Below are 24,303 nucleotides of genomic sequence, written 5' to 3'. Positions count from 1 at the left end.
CTACAATAAAAATGAAAGGAAATAATTACTATGGAGAAGGAACAGCTATAATTAACTTGACGCAGAGATTACAGTAGAAAAGTCGATATAAATGATCGTTTATTGACAATGAGAATCTACAATCGATGAAACGTAGAATTAAAAAGAGTCGTCCTTTCAAGTGGCTGGTACAAGAGTGGTTAAGATGACGATGTAAGCAATAATCACAGCGAAGAACGATAACCACTCGATGATGGCTGCGAAGTGTCTCCACGAGGAGTCTTTGGATCTAGCCTCTGACTTTGGTAGATCAGAGTTCTCTTCGGCGTCTCGTTCGAGTATACTCGCGGATAATTTCGAGTCATCGTCTGCGAGAATGAGGAAACGTCCTGCTCGGTTGCTTAGCACGAATGTTGTTGTTGAGGAGATCCAGTTTGGAACGTCGATGCTCATCTCTTGCATTTTGCGAAGTAGCGCGGTTAAGAGTAACGCGAATACTGCTAGGACTAGTGAATCTCGATAATACAGTACTGCAAGAAATTTGTTACAATAATTTTAACGTAAAACTGTGTTCACGTAGGACTATACAGCGACATAGGTCGCTTTAGTTGACCCATAAAACTATGTAATGCAAAACCTATGAGTGGAACTAAATTTCGAACCACCTATTTACTTACATATATTAGGTGGATTGGTACCATTATGCGGTAACTGCCAATGCAAATCAAATATGCAGAGCATGTGGCAAATTAAATTCACACCAGCGACCGCCATTCTCTCCGTCGATCTCGAATCCAACCAAAGAACCGTCAATGTTAGAAGCATCATAGCTGAAGTAAAAGAGCAACGTAGTCTAAATCTCAAAATGACTGTTAATCCAAGAAGTATTCGTACCTATAGCAGGAGTAACATACGTAGTATGTAACATCCCATGATGTCGACGTACAGAAAACTCATACACGATTATGGGGTACGTGTCGTTCGGACAACACTTGTACTTCTTCAGAAGTTTGTACGCGTCCAACACTTTGAAATCCCATTGACTATTGTTCATGAAACCTCCTATATCATACTATATAATCATAGAACGAGTTAAAAACAAATATGTAAAATCACAGGTTGTTCGATCAGCTGCATTGCTACAATTGGACTTACTGGCTTCTTGTCTAAATTGAAATTCACTTCCTCGCCAGAGTGAGACCACGAGCCGAAATTTATTCGACACTGATGAGTGTCGTAGGGCCATGAAGCGAAATTCGTCGCGCATTTGGCAGTGTGTCTCAAAGACGGAACGCAACTGACTGATCCGGTACTGAAGATCAGACAAGTGGTCGGTGGTATCCCTGTCTGATCGATCGCTAAGTCTCCCCTGTTTCGAAGGAGCAAACGTATAATATCTAGTTTTCCTAGGAAGAACAACCAGGAAGAGATCTCCTTGATATTCAACAATTTTTTAAAGCAGTTTAGAAGTCTGACAATCTTAGAATTTAAAAACGAAGAGTTTAAAGACTTGTACTTCACACGAAAAATGAAGGAATTCTTACGAGTTGTAAACCGACAAGTCAGGCACCCATATCTCATCGCTTTTTACGTGAATAAAATTGATCCCATCGAAATCATGTGGTTCCCAATTGAGATGAGAGTCGGTCCACGTCTGCAAAGATTATTATTGAACCTTTCTATCGACAAACCTTAATGATATCACTTACAAGAGAAATCCAACTGTGCAATGTCAATCTGCTGTTCCACTCATCCTGCAAAAAAAGGCTTCACAATATTTTTCATCTATCAAGTTTTTTATTTATTTGTTTCCTCGTAGAATTAGTATTATCGACTCTAACACGTTGCATAAGAACAAAATGCATCTTAGAAATAGATATGTTGTTGCTGAGATGAGTTGCTTGTTATTGAGATTGATGTCAAGACTCTTTTGTAATACTAATTACTGAGGACTGAACGAGCAATGAATCACTAACGTATACTTGTATAAAGGCTTACAAATTCCAGCATTTTGGGTAGCATCTTCATGGTGACATTGTTGACGATTAGCTGAGAATGAGTTGGTCGAATAGTGCGATCGTACTGACAAAAAAGATGCCTCTTCAGGTTAAGCATAGGTGGCGGATTGAAATAATTTTTGCACGCGTCGTGGAACAAATCGATCTCCGGCCTGATACATTCTGTTAAACGACAGGCATTCAATGCGTTTGAAATTCAAAAAAACATGTACAGACTTCGATCTGGCCTTATGGTAATTACCGACTTCTTCAATTAACACTGAATATCAATTGACGTTATATATAAAACGTGACTAGAGATCGCAACAAACGACATTTTTTCCGAGTAATTTCAATAATAATGAATCAATAATTAAAATAAAAGAGGAGACACGCAAAATCTAGTCTTGTTTCAAAAATCTAAGTCGCGATCCTCACCGTGCGAGGATCTCACAATTAAAATGATCAATTAAAACAAAGATTCTTATCGTAAAAAATATCTGAGAAAAGATCACGTGGACACTTTGACACTTTACCAGAACCATCATGGAAGAAGATGACGAAAAGACCGAGCACCGTGGATATTCTCATTCTGATCGAAATGAGCCAACAGCAACCAGTCGATTGAACCAATTTCGTGTTCGTGGTCCAACAATTATTGAACGCCCCATGAAATTCGAAGCTACAGATACGCGAGACGCCCCCACGCTGCTCGAATGCATTTGTTTTTCATGTATTTCCGATAGCTACCCGATTAGCTGTTCGTGTATAAATAATTGAAAGGTTGACCAATAATTCTATCGATAGACCTCGAGCTAATGATTTACAAAATTGCACAGCAAAATTGCACTTTGCAAAGGTCAGTCTTGAATGGCAAGAACATATTAGCAGGGAGTTTAAATTACATATGTAAGGCAGAGTAAAAAAGTTATAAGGAGTGAATATTCATTACAAGTCTATAATCTTGTTAATGTTTTAATTCCATTAACGCGAGGATATTAGAATGACTGAATTGAAATACATTTACGTACATGTATGAATAAGTCATCATTTTTGGTACATAATAGGAACTATTCTTATAAAGTTACTGTGCGATCGTGATGAGATAGAAGCATGGTTTAACATCCGAACAGTGTTAGTTGCATAGACAGTTTGTGTATGGAGTATGATACATTGGTGATATCTGTGTGATAGCACGATCAGATAGAATTTGCAGAACTATGTGTGAACCAAGTTAGAAGGAGTTATGTGGTGAAGAATCACATCTTTGTGGAACTATAACTACATAGAAGTGAAGACAGAAATATACTGTGAAGTGTCATATACATTTTGTAAAACTTGTATAGATCTAGAGCTATGTATCTGCATATAATTCTTTCAACTTAAAACTTATAAAACCTTGTAGCATGTGAAACCCTTCAGAGCCCTACAACTAGGTCAACCGTGAAGCGTTTACTCAAAGCTGCGGACATAGACGTTTGAAGCATGGAATCTAGTTATCGGATAACATCGTTACCGACGAATCATTTAATGTCGACATCCGGTATGATTACACACGATAAGAATGAAAGAGCCTCACTCGCTCGTAGAACGTATTCATCGCTACATCGCCGTACTACGTGAATTTAATCTCAAAGAATTCGCTGACAGAGCATGCGTAATGCTACGTTCTACTTAAAATACCGACCGCATGCGATAAACGAGTGTAGTCTGTCGCCTGTTTTCGAACAATCCGCTACACGCGGCGAATGTTCCTAAAAAACACGTGTGTCTGTTCGATTGGGACAAGTGCTCGAATGAAAGGAACTTAAAAAATCTATTTTGTGGGGAAAATGAAGTATATTGGAGCTCTAGATGTTGGGACCACCTCCGTGCGATTTCACATCATCGACGAACAAATTAACACTGTCGCTTCTTTTGTTGATAAGGTTTGTAATTTCATAAGTTTGAAATTTATTGTGATGTTAATAGTGATGGGTATTGTTTAAAGCCTGCTGAAAATCAGATGCAATTTTATCAAGTGATTAAAGGCTCACTGTATCAGAGATAATTTTGTTATCCATGTTTTTTAAAGACCTTCTGTCATCAGATGAATATCTGTGAAATGAGATCGTATCATATCGATATCGTAATGTGACTTTATCTAATTAGTTTATGTTAAAATAACACTTGGAATATGTTTATCATGTTGTGAAAACTTTCGAACAGCAAATTGTTTTACTATGGAATCGATATCTGTGAGATTGTGAGATCTCTTATATCCACGTTACAGAAGTTCCATGAATATTTTGTTAGCTCTATAGTCAAACTAAACGTATTTATACAGCGTAGTATACCACTGTTAACAATCTGAAGAATTGACATCCATTTGTATTCAATTTGAAAAATTACTCGATACAATTTTAAGTAGTAACTCAGCTACTCGTGTACTAAAGTTCAGCTTTGTTTAACATGCACTGACAGTGCAACTGCTGATAAGATACTGCTTTAAAAAAATAGCGATAGTGATTCATTACAGCGACGATTTTTTTTTTCATTAAATAGCGACGATTTATTAAACTTGAAGCTCCAACTTTTGCGTATTTACGTTTCCTACAGTTTACATAACACCACTTGACCCATAAAGGTTTACGTGTAATTATGGCAAATTAAGATGAACCTCGATGTAAATATCTATTAAAGCAAGTACAAATCTAACAATCTGTAGAATTAAATACTTTCTGAAGAAAATATAAAGTGAAGATCAGTTATTACGCAGTTCTAAAGGAAAACTTCATCCCGATTCATCCGATCGCTAACCCACACAGGGATCAGAACCCGTTGCATGGTTTTATTATAGCAGACGTTCGACTTTCCTCGTTTAACCGGTTTCAAACCCGACACATTGTAGTTATTGTATACGTGGGATGAGAAATATTAGCAACGATGGGGACCAACGGTTTAGAGCAATTTAATAAAACACCTTAACCCGTTGTTAATCGACCCACTTATGGTCGGCCTCGTATCGCGTTTGCTTAAAATTCATTTGGCAAAGAAAGTGTCATCATGGATTACTCAACGCCTGTTGCAATCGAATTAATACACTTCATTTCTTCTGCAAGTATTTACATAAATTGATGGACGTAAGAATGTGATTGTTTAAAAATAGTAGATTGCAGGAGATATTCATCTGAAGGTCTTTTTAAGTTTTTGAATAAATGCAATGATAAATATTTTAATAGTCGCTGAGCAAAATATTTTCCGTCTGTTTTATCGACGATCTTTTGTAATTACATAAACGAAAGCTGAGACTGAATGCATTAATAACATAGTGAGCCAGCATATAAGATATACCACAGCGTGACATAGCCTTACATCACTATAAATGTAAATAATAATAAATGCATACAACAGAGCTATGTGTACAGCTGCATAAGAGTACACAAATGCATAAAAGTAAATACCTAAAAAATTTCAGATCCAACTACTGTACCCAAGTCCCGGCCACGTGGAGATCGACCCCGACGAATTATGGAAGACCATAGTGAACGTAATCAAGAACGCGTTGAAAAGTATTTTATCATTCTATTTGTAAAATATACAGCAAAAATAAAATATGCAATATCATTAATGTATATTAATTACAGATAGCGGAGTGAAGCCAGAATCAATTGCTTGTCTCGGGATATCGACGCAGCGAGGCAGCTTTACGACATGGAATTTGAAAGACGGAAAACACTATCACAAGTTAGTACAATGAAATCCATTATACATTCTATCACTGTGAGATACCATGTTTTCGTAATAGGAATGAGATTTAAATGAGACCTATTGCAGTTTTATAACATGGAAAGACGTGCGAGCCGATTCCATGGTGAAAGAATGGAACTCCTCGATGACCATGAAGGGGCTGCGACTGGTATCGCAATGTTTGTACACCCTCACCAGAAGAAAGCGATTTCTGGCGGCTAGTGTTTTTAAATTCATGAACACACAGGTTCGTACTGCATTTTTGAACGAGAGAGTGAACGGGTTGATAGATTTCGAACGAGAAAGAAATTCAGTATTCTTGCGTTTCAAGTATGATTTACAATCCAATGGATTTTAAAAAATGTATTTTTCCATTCGGTAAATGAACGGATTTGATTTCCTTCTGCTTTATTTTTCATCGTTTGTGTTACACCGAAATTTAGATGACTCTGAGGTTATTATGGGTGTTACAACACGTGCCAGGTTTGCAAGAGGCAACGAATAACGGAAATGCTGTTTTCGGAGGCGTTGATTGCTGGCTTTTGTATAAACTCACCGGTATTAACTTTAACATTATACTTTAAGAATAAACGAGCGAGCACGAATTGCAATAACTGCAAATACTGCAATTACTGTTTAAATTCATAAGAATCCAAAACGACGATACTCAAAAATAATTCGTTCACTTCAGATTTTGATGCATGTATTTTGCAGGGAAACACGTGACAGACGTATCCAGCGCATCGGCCACAGGACTTTTTGACCCGTTCACGATGAGTTGGTCCGGCTTGATGATAAACTTGTTGAAACTTCCGCACAATATCTTTCCGGAAGTGCTGGACACGACAGGAAACTTCGGTGTCACTTTCAAAGAGATATTTGATGTTGAAATTCCTATACTTTGCTCAGTAAGTACCACACGTTAAATGTTGATATCGAAATAAGTTTCGTTAATTTAATTGGTTGTTATTTAAAGTAGATGGCAGATCAATCAGCCTCCCTGTTCGGCTCGGCGGCCATTCGACCAGGTGATTTGAAAATAACTATGGGAACGGGCACGTTTATGAACGTTAACACGGGTACTAAACCCCATGCGTCTATCTCAGGTGATGGAATACACGTAATTATGAAATTAATGCTCTTAGGTGGCGGTACTTTTTGTACCGAGGTGGTGGGGTAGTGTAGGGAATGTAGGGGAAGAATTAAACTTGAGAAAGTGGGTTTAGAGGTCGTTAGAGAGTGGATATTAGGAACTTGAGAATTTGCGAGTCTAACCAATTTCCAAATCCCAAACTTTCAAAACCCCAAATTTCCAAATCCCAAACTTCCAACCCCTCAAATTTCCAAATCCCAAACCTCCAACCTCTCAAATTTCCAAGTCCTCAAATTTCCAAGTCCCAAATTTCCAACCCCTCAAATTTCCAAATCCCAAACCTCCAACCTCTCAAATTTCCAAGCCCTCAAATTTCCAAATCCCAAATTTCCAACCCCTCAAATTTCCAAATCCCAAACCTCCAACCTCTCAAATTTCCAAGCCCTCAAATTTCCAAATCCCAAATTTCCAACCCCTCAAATTTCCAAATCCCAAACCTCCAACCTCTCAAACTTCCAACCCCTCAAAACCTAAAATTTCCAAATCCCCATACCTCAACCTTCCCACTAAACCAAGTCCTAATGTCCATAAGACTCTCATAAAATACACAATAAAAAACGCAGCTACTAATGCCTTCTTCATACTAAATCCCTCTTTTTTGCAACAGGATTATATCCAATAGTAGGCTGGCGAATCAAGGATGAGCTAGTGTACGCAGCAGAAGGTGCATCGAATGATACAGGAGTTCTTATAGAATGGGCAAAACAAATAGGTGAGTTAATAAGACTTCAATTAGCCCATTAACGTCCATGATATGCAAAAAAAGTGTGCATTATCTCGATAAATGCTAAATGTCACGGCACATTATTAGCAATTTAAGGATGCAGTTTGCTGCAGGTATTATTAATCATGCGGATGAAGCGGCCAGCATTGCGAGCTCGGTAAATCATTCTGATGGAGTGTGTTTTGTTCCTGCATTTAGTGGACTGCAGGTAGTTCTCCAAATTCTTGAATTCTTAATTCCCTAAATTCTGAAACTTTTCATCTTCTGAATCCTTGAATTTTTTAAGTTCCTCAATATCTAAGTTCTGGAATTGAACTCTTCTTTTATATTCTGAGTATTGAGTTAATAAATTTATTTATTTTTAGGCGCCAATTAACGACTACACTGCTGCAACAGGCTTCATAGGAATAAAACCAACGACCCAGAGGGCACACATTGTTCGATCGTTACTGGAAAGTATCGTCTACAGGATATTGCTCCTTTATGAATCCTTGTGCGAAGAAACAAGCTTCACATACAGCAGAATACGGTTAGAGAATTACAGAATCACTCTCTGTTTTTATTGAATAAACAGAACATTGAGGGATAGTGATTAATATTTTCATTGCAGAGTCGACGGTGGAGTGTCAAAGAATAATTTCATATTACAATTATTGGCCGATTTAACAGGCCTTCAGGTGGAACGCGCCACAAACATAGAAATGTCTATATTGGGAGTAGCTTTCCTAGCTGGTTTACAATGCGGTATGTAAATTAGTCGTGTGCATTTTTATCACGAATACAATACAGACCTGGTTTGTATTAGAATGAGAAATAAGTTACATTGACACCTTTCGTTTCGAACGAAGCTACTCTACAATTATAAAAACAGTGATATTTTGATGAAATGTCTAATTTACGTATACACAACTTCAGATATTCAGTGTATTATTATATAATCCAAATAACTGTTTTTATCAGACTTTCCCCGTTTTAATATGGGGAAAGTTTCAGTATTACACTTATTTGACTACACTTTCTAGAACAGAATAATTCTATGCTACTTTTCTTTCCATTTTATTGAACAATGATTTCAATCTATTTTAGGAGTTTCTCTTATTTTTTAATCTCTGTTTAGGAATTTGGGAGAACAAAGAAGAGATCTTGAAGCTTCGAAAAACGGAGACAATATTCGAACCAAACGAGGAGAACAGATTACGATATCAGCCGATAATTGCAGAATGGAAACGAGCCTTGCAAAGACTACGCCAGTGGTACTAAATTGCCACAAAATTTCATTTCTAAGAAACATATCATTGTTACTACATAAAAGATTTTGTAAGAATTGTTGTAAATAAACGTTACCTTTGTTAAATACATCTGGACTATTTCATAAAATGTCAAAGCCATTAACAAATCTCGAGTAATCGAATTTTTTTTGCGTCTTGTTTTACTTGACATTGACATAAGAAAATCATATATCACACTTTCGTAACGGGGACATCCTACCAATCATTTTCAATCGACTGCGGAAGAATCCTTACTGTAATACTATGTTGCATCCTATAGTTAAAAGTTTCGAATCTGACGTGGACAAGTTGGAAAATTGAACGGTGGAAAATTCTGAAGAAACTGCGTTGTAACTGCGTTTGAAGAGCAATCGTGTACGCGAATCATTAAAGTATTAAATTTGTAAATATTTAAGGTCCTCAAGATTATATGTTCTTGAGGTTTTACTCTATAAATTTCAAAATTTGCAATGTTGTGCGATTTGGAATTCGTAAATCTTCAAATACGTACATTCCTAAATTGCTACATTCCCAAATTTCTACATTTCCAAATCCCTACGTGTTCAAATTTCTACATCCCCAAATTCCCACACCCCCAAATTTCTACATTTCCAAATCCCTACGTCTCCAAATTTCTACATTCCCAAATCCCCACACCCCCAAATTTCTACATTTCCAAATCCCTACATCCCCAAATCCCCACACCCCCAAATTTCTACATTTCCAAATCCCTACATTTCCAAATCCCTACATCTCCAAATCCCCACACCCCCAAATTTCTACATTTCCAAATCCTTACATCCCCAAATCCCCACACCCCCAAATTTCTACATTTCCAAATCCCTACGTCTCCAAATCCCTACATCCCCAAATTCCTACATTTCCAAATCCCTACGTCTCCAAATCCCTACATCCCCAACTCGCTACATCTCCTAATCCCTACATCCCCTAGTCCCTACATCCCCAAATCCCTACACCCCCTAAATTCCTACACCCCCAAATTTCTACATTCCCAAATCCCTAAACCCCCAACTTCCTACGCCCCCAAATCCCCAAATTTCCTAAGCACTGCATAGAAAGTCATCTTCCCATACTACCACACGTCACATCCTCATACATGCCATCATAACGAGCGTCAATCACCCGAGATTAAAACCCATAAACGATAAATATTACGAGCGAACTTTCTCGATTACATCGCACTTTGCCGATGAATGAAGCGGTTTAGACTTAGAAATGTTATCTTGCTCCCGAAAGAGAAAGTTGAAGGAAAATCAATGGAGCACTAGTTCCATACTCTAGAAAGTCACGACATGTAGAAGAAGGAAACGGAAAGGCGTGCAAACGATTATATCTTGCTCTTGTTCGTGTATTACTTTCACGATTACGTGTGTCACCGGTATATTGAATAAAATCTCACGCTCACATAATTCAATGCAAATTTTCTCTTGTACAATTATTCTGTTACATCGAGTGATATTTAAATGTTCAATCGTTTAATTTTGATCGCGATTTCTAAACGGGACCTTTGTTCGACCTAAATATTCCACCATTGGAACATTCCACATATTCGACGTGATCTTTACTCTCCCGAATTTCTTATTTTTAGTTATGCGGCTACAGGCAAAATATTTTCAAATAAAAACGTTTCGTGGACGTTGACTAATACATTATTCATCATTCTGACACGAATATTAATACAAGTTTGTAACAATGTAACGTAAAATAAAATTCTAACGTAAAAAAATGTGGATATTTGCATAAAATAATAAGGTGTGATAAATGCACTAGGTGACAATAGTATCAATTATCAGCGTCAGCTAATATTACATATTAGCTAATATGTTAATGTATATTAACATCGTAATAAATAAACGTGCAGGGACGAATATTCGAAGTGCACAATGCACGTTTATAGGAAAGAATGAAATGTTAGACGCTTGTATGCAAATAAACAACGGCCTCGACTCTTTTGACTCCATGAATAAGTTACAATGAACTTCCCCCGCCAGCTACTTCCGTTCTGGACGTTTCTAAAATTAAGCAAACCCCCATTGTTCGATGCGACATCGAATCTAGATCTTTAATTCTTGTCGATCGATCGACCGCACTATACCGATCGCTTAGAAAGAATTTTTGATAAAATGGTGAGTCAGCGTACAAATATCCGAAAGATAACGTTCTTCGTATTCGTGATAGATATTTGAATATTTGGTGGTAACACTGGTTCCCCTTTTGAGGCATTACGTCTATTGTTAAACTGAAAGTTTTGGTGGTTTGATTCTCGTGGAAAAATAGTGTGATCGCGACAAAATTTTAGTGAAGTGAATGATGATCTTTTTTGTGGTCTCTGAGTGTGGAGGAAGGATATTTTTCGCAAAGGATCATCCTGAAGGGGAAAAAACATGTGACGCAAAATGTGTCTTAATTCTTTAGGATACACTGTGATCATTTGTAATTCAGGATTGTTTAAATTTTCAAGTTTTCATATATTCAAATTTTTAAAAGCAAGTATTCTTACATCTTCAGCGTTCAAAGCGAATTTAATTACTCCTCGACGGCCATATAGCGAGACCCTAGAGTATCTCCTTATGTCAATACTAATGCAACTGAACGATACCGGTTCTTAACAAGTCAAAATAGAATTTTTTTATCGCACCGTTGACATTTATTCGATGCAACTGCGCTAGGTACTAATTTGCGTCAAGAAGAAGGTGACTGAATTTGCATAAAACAGCAAATAAAATTATAATGACGTTTGCCCACCTAATGAAACCACTGGCTATGATTTTATAATTGTGATTTACAATGAAGCATCTCGGTAAAAAGTAGTTATGAGTAAAAGTATGAAGGTTAGTCTGTCTGGCGACAGCCGATTAATGGTATAAATATCAAAAAACGAGACTCGTTGCAATTTTATGGATTTTGCTAGCTAGCAAGAATCAGGCATCAAAGATTATGTAGGAATTAATTAAAAGTGTAGGAGGTCAGTTTATAAAAATACTCCGAAGTATAAGAGTACTCTGTTAAAAAATAAATATGTATTTGAAAATATGTTATGTAGTAAAGAAAAATGTTATTTATCTCATTTAAATGAGATAACGTTCGGTTGGAAAAATTAATAGACATAATTTACCCTATCTTCCGATACAGAATTTCGCAATCGAACGCGTAAATATGTGTATACTTATTAAAAGGTAATATGCTCGTTATATTTGAATAGTATAAGCATATGACTTCTCCTTCTAATTGCAACTATCTGATTCCTCTAAAAAGCAATTTTACATTCAGTCGTGATACAGCTGAGCGAAAGGCAACATCGTCCTTTCTATCGATTCTCGTCTCGTGAAATATCGATCGCTTATCGAATTCCTTCCCTCGTGTTTCCATTCGAATTTCAACGTGAACAGAAACCAGAAACACTAATCATTACGTAAGTGTATTACAATCACATAATAATGCTGATCGAGATGAGTCTCGAGTACCGATTTCACGCTATTCGTGTGATTTTCGAAGTATAATTTTAATTTGAACAAAGTGATCTTTCGTTGGTTGTAGACGCTAACAAGAAAATTACAAAAATTTGATTTATAGAAAAATACACTGTAAATTTCGATTGCAAGGTATAGTTTGTTAGCAACCAGTTATCCATGTTGTTAGAGATCGGAATACATGACGCAGTTATAACCAAATGCATTCATAATTATTCTAAAAAAACTTACGATCAGAGAACACGAATGGAAAATTAATTACAGCGGTAATTCTGTGTTATATTATTTTAGTCACAGTCTTCAACTCGGAGACTGCATTCTTAAGTCTCCTTCAAAAAATGAGCATAAATTAACGCGTTTGCATGTAAATGCAGTTTACATTCCTTGATCAGGTAACGCGATGGAAGAAAACGTAGTCTTCTTTGAAGACGAAAGAGTTTCAAAAGCAATCAATACTCATTGCACATCATTACAGATTTATTACGAAGAAGCTGTTTAGAGTTAATATAAAGAATCCATATTCATGATTATGTTTTTCTGCGAGTGTAATTAATCGGGCTATGTTACAACAGGTTTCAGTACGGGAATGTTAATTTTCTTGGTAAATGTTTGACAGGAGGAGGTAACAATTGATATGCCAGAAAACGACCAGGAGTGGACTTCCGAGACGGAACAAAATATACCGATCATAGAAGAAGTTCGAATCGACATTCAAGAAGGATTAAACACCCCTGAATCGGGTGAGTTTTGACCTAATTAATTATACAAATTATTATAGTTATATTGTATGTTATTTATACAAACAGGTTTTAATATTGTTTCATTCGATATCGACACTTTCTCCAGCCGAATATAACTGGGGCCTGCTGCAACCTCGACAAAAGTTTTGCACACAAAATATAACATTCGAAATATAAACGAAGTTCTCTTTGATAATGTTTAGTTACAAGTTCGAATACGTTGTACTTAATCGAAGTAGGAAATTGTTATGACTCGATTTTCAACATCTCGCAAGCGTAAGAAATAGCTATAGCAAATGCAAGCGAATCTATAAAAAGCGGCGGTCGCGATCGCGTTCGCGGGAGAACTCGTTTGCGCGCGAAATCGCGAACTTCGATAGGACAAACTTGACAAGTTGCTATTTAATTATTTAGTGATAAAGAAAATTGAATATTATACAACACGAGGTACTAAATTAAATTTATGTTTATATGTTTCTGTGTTTGTGTGTGGATGTGGTAGAAAAACTAGGCACTTTGCTTCAAAGTGCTTATTAAAGGTGATAAAAGTTTAATTGAGTAATAATATTTTAATGTTACTGTTTAACTTCGTGTGAAATCGTTTTCAAAAGGACATAAAAATATAGACTACTTTGTAAAGTTGTATTGCATTTATAGGTATAACTAACATTATACAAGATTAGTGACAACATTGAAAATGAATCACGTAAAGATTAATGTGGAACCAACACACGTAATATACGACAATGGTACGAATTTTATGAATTAAATTTCACTGCTTGAAAGTGAAATATATTTACATTTATTTGTATGTCGCACATTTTTTACTTGAAAACATTATTACTCTATTGCGACTAAACGCAATATTTTGGCGGGAAATTTTCCGCCATATTGGATGTGGCAAAAGCACTTGCAAATTTATTTAATCATGCAAAGATTATGAAAATAATAAATTATGTGAAGAATCACTGTATATGGCTCATTGCTTTCAAATAATTATCGATTAAAATAATTTATTCATTAGATTTTTCAAAATATTCAATGTTTTGAGATCATCGAGAATTTGACGTTTCCCGCGCAAAAAAGGCGGGAAAGCGGACTTGACAACTCGTGCAAGTAATACTATGATTCTTCAATATTTTATTATTTGCAAGTTAAATAATACTTTTTTCATTGTTACTCACGTTTTCTGATGTCCAGTCGGTGAAAATTGTAGTTGAAAATTGCAGTTGATTGGTATCTTCCCAGCAATCTGAAAACAGACATCACAAATCCTTGACAGTTTGCTCGGTAATATAGTTTACATCAATTAAAGTTATATCGCGAGAGAAATATGATTTTATCAATTCAAATTACGTTTATTATATGTTATTTCATAAAATTCTAGTTACCTGGCATTCGTACGTGATGAAATTATACACAAAATCACAATTAAAAGCGCACAACTAACACTACACGTCCTTTACTGTCACTCGCTAACGTAGAACTCGTCGAATCTACTCGAGATCAGGGCGGTGCTGACATCTGTGGCGAAACTCGGAACTACTCTAGTTTACCGATCAAAATTATTCTATTATAATCAAGTACTTCTACCATTTATTTTCAATTTTGGAAAATTTAATATGTAAACTTTGATAGTTATCGGAATTTCCCAGATTTTCAAATCTGAACATCCCCTATGCTCTTTTAGCTTCGTATTTCCAAGTCCCAAATTTCTAAATTTTTGTATTTGAAATTTTACCGCTCAAAAAATCAGTGGGAGACCCACTCCCACTACATATCCATTTTCTTTATGCTATACACGACAATCGACAGACTGTGTACATATATATATATATATATATACGTATGCAATCTCTTTCTTTCTGACAGCTTGTGATAACCATATTTTTTAGTTCTTTTCCAACATTCTTCGAGATAAGAAGTGTCGGTACGTAAGACTAGTCGTACAAAATTTATTGAAAGGGATACCAACTGTTTCGGCATTTTTTTTAATTTCATTCCATTATTGAAATACTTTTATTGTAAATTTAACATGTATTTCGTCTAACATTTTGTTGTTAAAGCAATAAATAGTAAATATACGCTCAGACATATATGTTTTAATCTACTCTTTTTGTCGGCTGACAAGTACTAATTATATGAAATATGCACAGTACTTATATTTCATTATTATGCTTAAATAATTATTTATTTTTGTTATACTACCATTTATCATGTACTATGACCTTGATAACTATATTTCCTCACATTTATGTAAATGTAAAATATAAGATTTAGCATTTCAAAAGTAAAAGTACAACAATATCTTATTTTAAATATAATTAAATATATGTAATGTAAACTAATTTAAAATTACACCCAGAAATTCTATGAAAATTTCCATATTTTATCATAAATTGCTGTGAAAATATCAGAAAATATTTTAGCAGAAATGGCAACTGACTGAATCACTATTTGTTCAATTACATAATTTCGTAATAAAAAAAATGCAAATTATCTGAAGGTTCAATCCTTGTATTTCGCATTTCACATATTTAAAGTTGGTAACGATGAATAATCTTACTCGTATAGACGTTAACATTATCTTTTAATAATTACAATTCATCATACCATTTGACACAGATGCTGAGTAAGTATTAAAGTTAGCAATTTAAAACCTAATTAAGGCTACTACATGGATAATTTGCACCTGCTGTACATTATTATTTTTTCCGAAGCTTTATATTTATTAAACAATTGAATTGTATTGAAACAATTTCACGTTAATAAATTAAAATTTTAATTGCTTGATTTATCTACAATAAAACTGCTCGTTTAATATTCATAGAAACACATGAATTATGCTGAATACTTTACTCTTCATTGTGTATAATAATTATAAATCATCAATAATCACTTTATGTTAGCAATAAAAACTGTATATAATTAAAGATTATTGTTAATTAAATTTATGTTATGAATAAAGATTTAAATTGAATCATGTATCCAAAATTGTTGTATATTTTAAATGTATATTTAACCTGTTGAACTTCAAGGAGGGTATATTGTATTTCAATGTGTTTCTGTAATCATTTGAACCTATGGAGATTTATAATTTCTTTTCACATATATTCCATATATTATCACAGTGCACATTCAAAGTATAATGTATTTAAAGCTATATGTTTTATTCAATGAACTACAAGATAAATCCTTTTATTATATGTGGTGGAATCTATACTTTTTTTTTTCTTATTTGTATATCTTTTCATTTTAGCACACTCTAATGGAAAAATGGCAACAGACTATGCAAGTGTAAGTTTTAACTTTTAATAAAAAATAACTAACTAAATAATTAGGGAGAGTAATAAAAATAATTGTTTTGTATTAAAATTCATTTTTTTGTTTGCAGCTTGTTGAACGAACACGAAACACTTTTTTAACTGGTAAAACAAGACCATTAGAATGGAGAATAAAACAGTTAAAACAGGCCCTGTTGATGCTGAAGGAATGCAAATCAGAAATACTATCTGCTCTTGCATCTGATTTGCATAGGGTATAATATTATATTTCTTTTATTAACCATTTATATTAATCAAGATATTTATACTACATATTTTTTATTTTAGTGTAAATTTGAAGCTATGGCTATGGAAATAGAAGTTTCTGAAGGGGAAATCCAATACATGCTTATGCATATTAAAGAATGGGCTGCTGACGAAAAAGTATATTCCAACTTTACTTAAAATTATAATTATTTTACATTTATTCTCATTTAAAAAAAGCCTAACCTTGCACTAGAGCATACATAATAATCTGCACGTGTTATCTACACATTTTAATTTTTTCAGCCTTCAAAAGCAATGCTAAATTTATTCGATAAAGTTGAAATTCGAAAGGATCCATATGGTGTAGTTCTTGTTATAGGACCATGGAATTATCCTTTACAATTATGTGTAACTCCTTTAATGGGAGCAATTGCTGCTGGAAATTGTGTTATTCTTAAGCCATCAGAAATATCTTCAGCTACGTCACAAGTTCTTGCAAAAATTATTCCAAAATATTTAGACTCTGTAAGTGAATAAGCTTGTGATGTACAAATATCATAAACAAATTTTGTTTGAAAGTATTTCTTGTTATAATTTATTTTATATTTTGATAGGAATGTGTTCATGTAGTGTTAGGAAATGTTACTGAAACTACAGAATTGCTTAAACAAAAGTTCGATTATATTTTTTATACGGGTTCAACATCGGTCGGAAAAATTATTCGTGATGCAGCAAATAAACATTTAACACCTGTTACATTGGAACTTGGTGGAAAAAGGTAATGTACACATTCATTAATTTTATAATTTGATGTACTAATTGATATACTGTGAATAAATCATGACAATTTATAGCCCTGTATATCTAGATAATACGGTAGATTTAAGTATAGCTGTAAAAAGGATACTTTGGGGAAAATTTGTTAATGTTGGACAGACATGTATTGCACCAGACTATGTTCTTTGCACCCCTGAAGTTGAAGGAAAATTTGTACAGGAGGCAGAGAAGGTTTTGAAGGAATGGTATGGTGACAATCCTAAGGAGAGTCCAGACTTAGCCCGTATAATTAATGATAATCATTACCAGTTAGTAGAGTTATCTAAATTTTTTATTATACCTTAATATTGTATATTGTTTCAAATTTTATAATATTCTTTATAGACGTTTAGTAAAATATTTAAGTGGAAACGGTAAAATAGCGATTGGAGGTAACTGTGATCCAGTTGAAAAGTATATCTCACCAACTATACTTGTTGATGTTAAGCCCACAGATCCTATAATGCAGGATGAAATATTTGGTCCAATATTACCTTTTATAAAAGTAAATAACGCTTATGAAGCTATTCAATTCATAAATAGCCGGTAAGTAATTAATATAGTAACTATAATTAGTTACATGAACACAATCTTTTTACACGTAAAAATCAATTTTGTAAACTATAATTTTGTAAATCTGTAATTGTGAATGATATATTTGTTATAATACTTGCACCTCCTTCATATAATTCATACATTGTGCAAATCAGGATACTATTGTATACACTGTCTTTTTGATTCTGCCAATTTCTATGAAATTTATATTCAATTTCGTTGATTATCTACATCGTAAAGTGACCTAAAACAACCGTAAAACAACTGTAATTATATATTGAAGTATCAATGGTACAGTTCTATATATTTATCTATGAAATAACATTGCACTTCATTTCCTACATTTAGCAATGCTCCACTTACACTTTATATATTTACCAAGGATAAACGAGTTCAAGAATTAATGATAAGCCAAACTCAAAGCGGGAGTGTGGCAGTCAACGATACGATAATGCAATTTGTGGGTGAGTTAGTCAGAACAATTGAGTGATGATTGCTAAATGCCTTGCAACCATACAAATAATAAATACCTGTTTTCATATCTTTGAATTAATGCATTATTGCTTTCCTGTAGTGTTGTAGTTCATAGTCTCCAATCGTAGTTTGATCGATTTTCTTGTACATATAGTGTAGCATTTAACAAAATGCTCTTGTGTGAATATTATTTTTTTCTTACTAAATAGTTAACATAGCGAATGCAACTTTATTCACATCTTTACATTGAATAAAGTTTTTAACTGGAAACGAAGTAAGGTATTGGTTTTTTATTGCATTATCGAATTGCGTTGGTGTTGATATTAATTAAAGGATTGTATAGTTGGTTTTTACTGGGATTATGGTGGTGGTTTAGTTTAATAACATGCTAAAATATTATCCAAAAAATACAACTCTCTACATACACAAAAGAATTTTATTAAGAAAATATTTTAAGCATATTTTCTTTCAGATATTAAGTTATAAGTAGTTCAAAATATTTTGTTATTTTATCATTTAAATAATAAAAAAGGTATTACATATTTTATACAGGGAGAAGCCATTAGCGTTGTACTTATTTAGCAATGATGAAAAAACTATATCGTTGTTTCTTGAAAATACGAGCAGTGGTGGTGTTTGTGTAAATGATGTGATAATGCATGCACAAGGTATACGTTCTTACATTTTTCTTTATTCTTCCTTTATCTTAATATAAGTCGGTATTTAACGTAAGTCGCTATATAAATATGTAAATACACTCAACACTCTTAAATACACTTACAAGAAACATTAGATAAAAATTAAATTATAAGCTTTTATCAATCGCTCAACGTAATCATTAACATTTTAAAATATCATATGCTTCTTGCATGTTTTCCATGCTAGTTCTGTAATATCGTAATAATTCTGCTTGTACTTTGTGGGTATGGATAAAATATATTATTTCTTTTCGACCGTGTACGTTTTGCGTATTATTTTATGTACATATTATATTATACGGTAACACATGAAGATTGGTTTTTTAGTTGATACCATACCATTTGGTGGAGTTGGGTATTCTGGAATGGGAGCTTACCATGGAAAGTACACTTTTGACACATTTGTGCACAAAAAAGGTTGTCTTATTAAAGATTACAACAGACTAATAGAATCTATAGCGTCGTAAGCAATTTTTTGTTAAATTTTACTGATTATACTCAAATCCACTGAGGTTTTATGCAGCAAGCTGACTTGAATATTGCAGATGTCGTTACCCACCATACTCCGACAGAAAATTGAGCATCTTAGAAATGATGACTGCAAAACGACCCGACATCCCCGGGATTAAATATATCCCACATCTTTTAGCATTTGGTTTGGGGATTCTTGTAACTCTTGGTCTTTCAACTGTTTTAAAGGTATACAAACCGAAACACCTCTAATGCACCTTCTAAATTTTATTTGCAGTAAGTTTAGACAGTACTAATGTCGCACAAATCATCGCACAATGTATTTCAAATCATGGTAATACTTAAAAACATATTTCGTACATATTACAAAGATTTTATAATTATATGTATACATTTTTTTCGGATTTTTTTTTCTATGCATTTTTTATATTTCTTTGAGGTGATATAGCACATTGAATAGAATAATTTAAACATGACTAAGTATGATATACTTAGATTCCAGGCCAGTCTTAGAATTGTCACATGTGCAATATGTATAAAGAGTCTTTGTAAGCTATTACCAAATTCATAGTAATTTAGTGTTGTATATGTTATAAAAATAATGTTATATATATTTGTTAGTATTCATTTAAAATATTTCGAAGCTGAAATCACATTTTGATTTTGAAGTTGTTATCCTAGGAAAGCTACTATGGTGGTAAATTTATAATTTGAAAGAAACATAATTACACATTCATGTACCATTTTTATGGGAGAATTGATGAGTCAATAAAGGCAATAAAACGTACTACATACGTAATAATTACTGACCAACTTTTGTTATGTATAAATTTATCTTTGCAGGCTCAGGAGGAAAACTACTAAAGGAATCTTCACAATATTGTTATAAAGATTTATTATTAATTAGTGTTAAGCATGTAATATGTGCACAATTTTTATATCTAATTGTATGCTTTCATGGTACTTTTATAAAAACGTACCGCAATTTTTTTTACATTACTGCAAAATACTTAATTGAAAATGAGTATCTTATAACGTATTTTATTAATGGAACATCGATTACTTGAACAATTGAAGAAAATAATTGTGATTGTAAATGTATATTTATTTCCTATTGAAATATGTAATTGAATTGACTTCAACAGATATTGAAATTCAGTTGCCATATATGAACATTTGTTTTAAAACATAATTAGAGGAAAGTACGTTTTGTTCAGTATTCAAATGATATTAGTGTTATGTTCTCATATCTGTATTAAATTCAGATAATCGCTGTTCTACATAATACAAATGTTATAAATATTGCACAGAAATGCGAGAAATGTGCTATTATATATATATATTTTAGTACAAAAATAACAAAAACAGATTGTCTATAAAAAAAAATCGTTCTGCGATATATCGATATATCGTTCTATGACTTACAACGTTCGAATTTTTATAATATATTTTTTATCGTGTCGAAATTTTAACGAAATGTATAAAAATGTGTGACTATCACATATGTACAAAATGTTTATAAAAGCTTAAACATTCCATCGCAATTACTAAATCTATATATAGTTATATTTCAATGTACAATCACTGTTATATACTGTTTATAGTACAATGTTGTGAATAATATACTTATAAAATATATTTTACGTGCAATAAATGCGAACATAATAGAGAAGAATTTAATTAAAGAAAAAGTACCTTTTTTAACATAACATCTCATCTTTTGATCTCATCTATAAAATTATCTGATTATTTTTTCATATAATAATTAATATTAAAAAAATAAGTACATATTAATTGTTAATATTGTAATATACAAGATAGTGATACTAGACAAGTAAATGTAATGGATAATATTAAAATGAAAGATGTCGTTAATACGTGAAAAAAATGTTGATATATTTATTGATAATAAAGTTTCTAGTGTACATAATGCATTATCAAGATTTATTTATACGCGTAGTTAGCACACGGTTTTAAAAAATACTAACCTTTTACTTATAATACATTGTAATATATACATGATACGTAATGTTTATTAAGATCAAATTTAGTATCAGCATCTTAAATATATTAATAAAATTTCCAACATGGTACAGAAGTACTTTTTCATATTTTACTGACCATAACAGTGATCTAAATAAACTCACTTATTAACCAAAAAGTTAGTACAAGTCACAGTTCAATTTCTTACCACTGAACTATTGCTTCCAGGTAACCGACATTTCTCCCGCTTGAGTACTGTCACGTTGTGGACTCTGTAATATTGATAAAAAAAATAAAATGTAAAACGCAAAAATTCAAATATATTTAATTTGAATTTGAGAACTACCTTAATTTGAATTTGTTGCTTCAACATAGCGGCTCTTAAAATTAACATGCGCGTACGTCTTTGATATTCTTTTCCAACACTCATAGATTTTTCAAAAGTTGTACTACGTTGATCAACATCTTTTGCATATAAGATCTGAAAATTTATGTAATGTAGCATAGAAGATAACAGTAAATGTAGTATAGAATCAATTTGTAGTTAACTAATTACCTTATTATGAGAGTCAATACGAGCCTGTATTTGGCCATCAAGAATTAACTGCATAAGTTCATCTTCTAATTCTGAAACTGTTCTATTGAAAGCAGTTGCCATACGTTTCATATCAGCGCTTAAATAAGGACTGAAATATTGTATTAATGCCCGATTTCGTATTTTTGTGTACAGTACATTAACATGTGGTGCTATATACATGTCCAAGAGTATATTATCTTTGATTTCATCCAGTAATTTTAAACAAGATGCATATTTTGATTCATAAAACTTGAAAATGATATCTCGCAACTGTGGTTCTAATTCTAAGAATAATTTAAAAGAACTATTAAAAATGACTTGTTTTTGTAATTCCTGTCTATCAAACGTTGCTAAAGCACAAAGTCCACCATACAAAGCAACATTTCCAGGAGATAACAACTCAGGACAATCACAATGATCTAATGATGCTTGCAGAAAGTGTCTTGCTGCCATTTTATATTTTCTTGTGGCTAATTCTGCTAGACCAGCAGCAACTTTTAACTTTGTAACTATAAACTGATTATTATCTTTACCATGAACATCAGAAAAATCTGGTGTACTTTCAGCTTTTGTTACATAACTTAATACATGAGTCCAATTTTGTAAGTAAACAGAAACTTTGATAACATTCAGGCACATATTAACAACATGTTTACCACTTGTACAGTAATCCCGTGCTCTAGAATAACATTTTAAGGCATGAACAAGGTCTCCACAATCCAAATAATGATCTCCTAAGTCATCGTGACCTCTTCTTATACTTTCCTTAATTGAGTTACTTCTATAGTTTTTAAGATCTGTATCAAATTTTTCTAGTTTTAAAGCAGCCTTTTTAGAGTGAGAATCAACCCAAGCTTGGTCTAAGGTTAACATATCTTGGGATGTTGATTGCGCTGCGACATCCGGTAATCCAGGTGTTCCTACAGCTTGCACTAATTTCTTATGCAGTATCACATAGAGTGAGACATTATATGTTGTCATCACATAAGATATAGCCATTTTTAATGCTTCTATCCTCAACATTGGGCAATGATCAGCTATGTATATAAGCCTATATAATTTGGCCAGACCTGTATAGCTATTAGCGTATACTTCCAAATCCTAAACAAAAAATAAAGCAAGTAATATAAAGGCATTATTTTATGTTGAAACATTTAAGTAGTCCCGTACAGTAGCAGTTATTAATTATAAGAGCTTGCACATACCAGAGTTGGGTTTTCAACAATATATGGTTCTTCTTCTGCATTGTCATTATCTTCTGCAGGAGCATCAACTTGCATAGGCTCCACCACATTTTGCTATACGCACAAAATATCATTAAATATAAATTATAGCCTATATGAGGAACTGAATACACTCTAAAGTATTATACAACATCTATAATAATATAGACAATAACAAAGTATAAAAATAATATAAGAGCTTCAATATAGACATAACAAATAATGTTTAGAGAAACATGACAGAAAATGAGCAGTCTTTATATTCTTTATACTGCTTATCCACATGAAACATTTGATTTATTTTTACAATCGTAACTTGTTGCTTTAAAAAATTACCTGAACGTCATGAACTTGCAACGGCATGTCAATATTCTTTCTTAATTTCACCCGAGGTATTACAAAAGAAAACAAAACCTCTGGAGAAGAGTATGTAATACAGAACGAATTGTACTAAAATATACACATGTATAGCCGGTGCAGTGCAGGCAATTTAAAAGAGCAAAATATTTCTCATTTGTTATTTCGTTCGAATTCAATCAATGATATTATCAAGAATATTATTAAATAATTGTTTAATAAAACGTATTTTATTAACAAATTTAAAGTATTTTATACATTTGCACTATCTGTAATTGACCATATAGTACTATGATTCTGCTATTACTTTACAGCAGGGCTTCCCAAACATTCATAGGTTGAGATCCATTTTTAAAAATAGTACTTTTCATGACCCATTCTCTTTATAATGCATTATTTTTTTATACAAAGTTATAAAATTAAAAAATTTTAGAGTCATAGGGTTTTTGGATTTCAAATCTCAAAGTTCTAAAGTTCCAAAATTCTAAATGTATAAACTTCAAAGCTTCAAAGTTTTAAACTTTTAAAGTTCCAAAGT

General features: G+C 33.0%; 4 protein-coding genes across 14 annotated transcripts; 2 read left to right on the top strand and 2 right to left on the bottom strand.

Annotated features, from left to right (window-relative positions):
* Window positions 1–68: 68 nt before the first annotated feature.
* nAChRa9 (nicotinic acetylcholine receptor alpha9 subunit) lies at window positions 69–2,696 on the bottom strand. Its single transcript, XM_003700065.3, has 8 exons — window positions 2,513–2,696; window positions 1,978–2,159; window positions 1,689–1,733; window positions 1,524–1,633; window positions 1,135–1,348; window positions 874–1,051; window positions 657–809; window positions 69–509 (listed from the first exon to the last, which is right to left on the bottom strand). Exons 1-8 carry the CDS (start codon window positions 2,565–2,567, stop codon window positions 157–159), a joined length of 1,290 nt encoding a protein of 429 aa, XP_003700113.1. The 5' UTR covers window positions 2,568–2,696; the 3' UTR covers window positions 69–156.
* A 959-nt stretch (window positions 2,697–3,655) lies between these two features.
* Window positions 3,656–8,938, top strand: LOC100875588 (glycerol kinase 5). 2 transcript variants are annotated; one of them, XM_012295267.2, is made up of 12 exons: window positions 3,656–3,904; window positions 5,434–5,527; window positions 5,603–5,702; window positions 5,793–5,952; window positions 6,149–6,263; window positions 6,420–6,613; window positions 6,685–6,733; window positions 7,466–7,570; window positions 7,696–7,790; window positions 7,948–8,111; window positions 8,193–8,326; window positions 8,700–8,938. In XM_012295267.2, the coding sequence occupies exons 1-12, from the start codon at window positions 3,809–3,811 to the stop codon at window positions 8,840–8,842; spliced, it is 1,449 nt and encodes a 482-aa protein (XP_012150657.2). In that variant the 5' UTR covers window positions 3,656–3,808; the 3' UTR covers window positions 8,843–8,938. The 2 variants fall into 2 exon arrangements, with proteins under 2 accessions (XP_012150657.2, XP_003700011.2); XM_003699963.3 differs by having other exon boundaries at window positions 6,685–6,811.
* A 1,992-nt stretch (window positions 8,939–10,930) lies between these two features.
* Aldh-III (Aldehyde dehydrogenase type III) lies at window positions 10,931–21,559 on the top strand. Of its 10 annotated transcripts, none has more exons than XM_076539486.1 (13): window positions 10,935–10,997; window positions 12,958–13,081; window positions 16,341–16,378; window positions 16,476–16,619; window positions 16,693–16,788; window positions 16,915–17,136; window positions 17,226–17,389; window positions 17,466–17,696; window positions 17,773–17,973; window positions 18,331–18,446; window positions 19,482–19,617; window positions 19,700–19,901; window positions 20,469–21,559. In XM_076539486.1, exons 1-12 carry the CDS (start codon window positions 10,995–10,997, stop codon window positions 19,875–19,877), a joined length of 1,653 nt encoding a protein of 550 aa, XP_076395601.1. In that variant the 5' UTR covers window positions 10,935–10,994; the 3' UTR covers window positions 19,878–19,901; window positions 20,469–21,559. The 10 variants fall into 10 exon arrangements, 9 of the variants coding, with proteins under 9 accessions (XP_012150567.1, XP_076395601.1, XP_076395602.1 ...); XM_076539487.1 differs by having other exon boundaries at window positions 10,936–10,997; window positions 19,700–19,853; XR_013040425.1 differs by lacking the exons at window positions 19,700–19,901; window positions 20,469–21,559 and adding an exon at window positions 19,009–19,124 and having other exon boundaries at window positions 10,931–10,997.
* Window positions 21,501–23,901, bottom strand: CSN1b (COP9 signalosome subunit 1b). The gene is made up of 5 exons (XM_012295166.2): window positions 23,745–23,901; window positions 23,391–23,483; window positions 22,165–23,286; window positions 21,955–22,089; window positions 21,501–21,880 (listed from the first exon to the last, which is right to left on the bottom strand). Exons 1-5 carry the CDS (start codon window positions 23,769–23,771, stop codon window positions 21,824–21,826), a joined length of 1,434 nt encoding a protein of 477 aa, XP_012150556.1. The 5' UTR covers window positions 23,772–23,901; the 3' UTR covers window positions 21,501–21,823.
* Window positions 23,902–24,303: the final 402 nt, after the last annotated feature.

The sequence above is a fragment of the Megachile rotundata genome, chromosome 14, assembly GCF_050947335.1.
Source record: "Megachile rotundata isolate GNS110a chromosome 14, iyMegRotu1, whole genome shotgun sequence".
Classification (NCBI taxonomy): Eukaryota; Metazoa; Arthropoda; class Insecta; order Hymenoptera; family Megachilidae; genus Megachile; species Megachile rotundata.
Note: the sequence above shows the minus strand (reverse complement) of the source record. Positions and strands in the feature narration are given on the sequence as shown.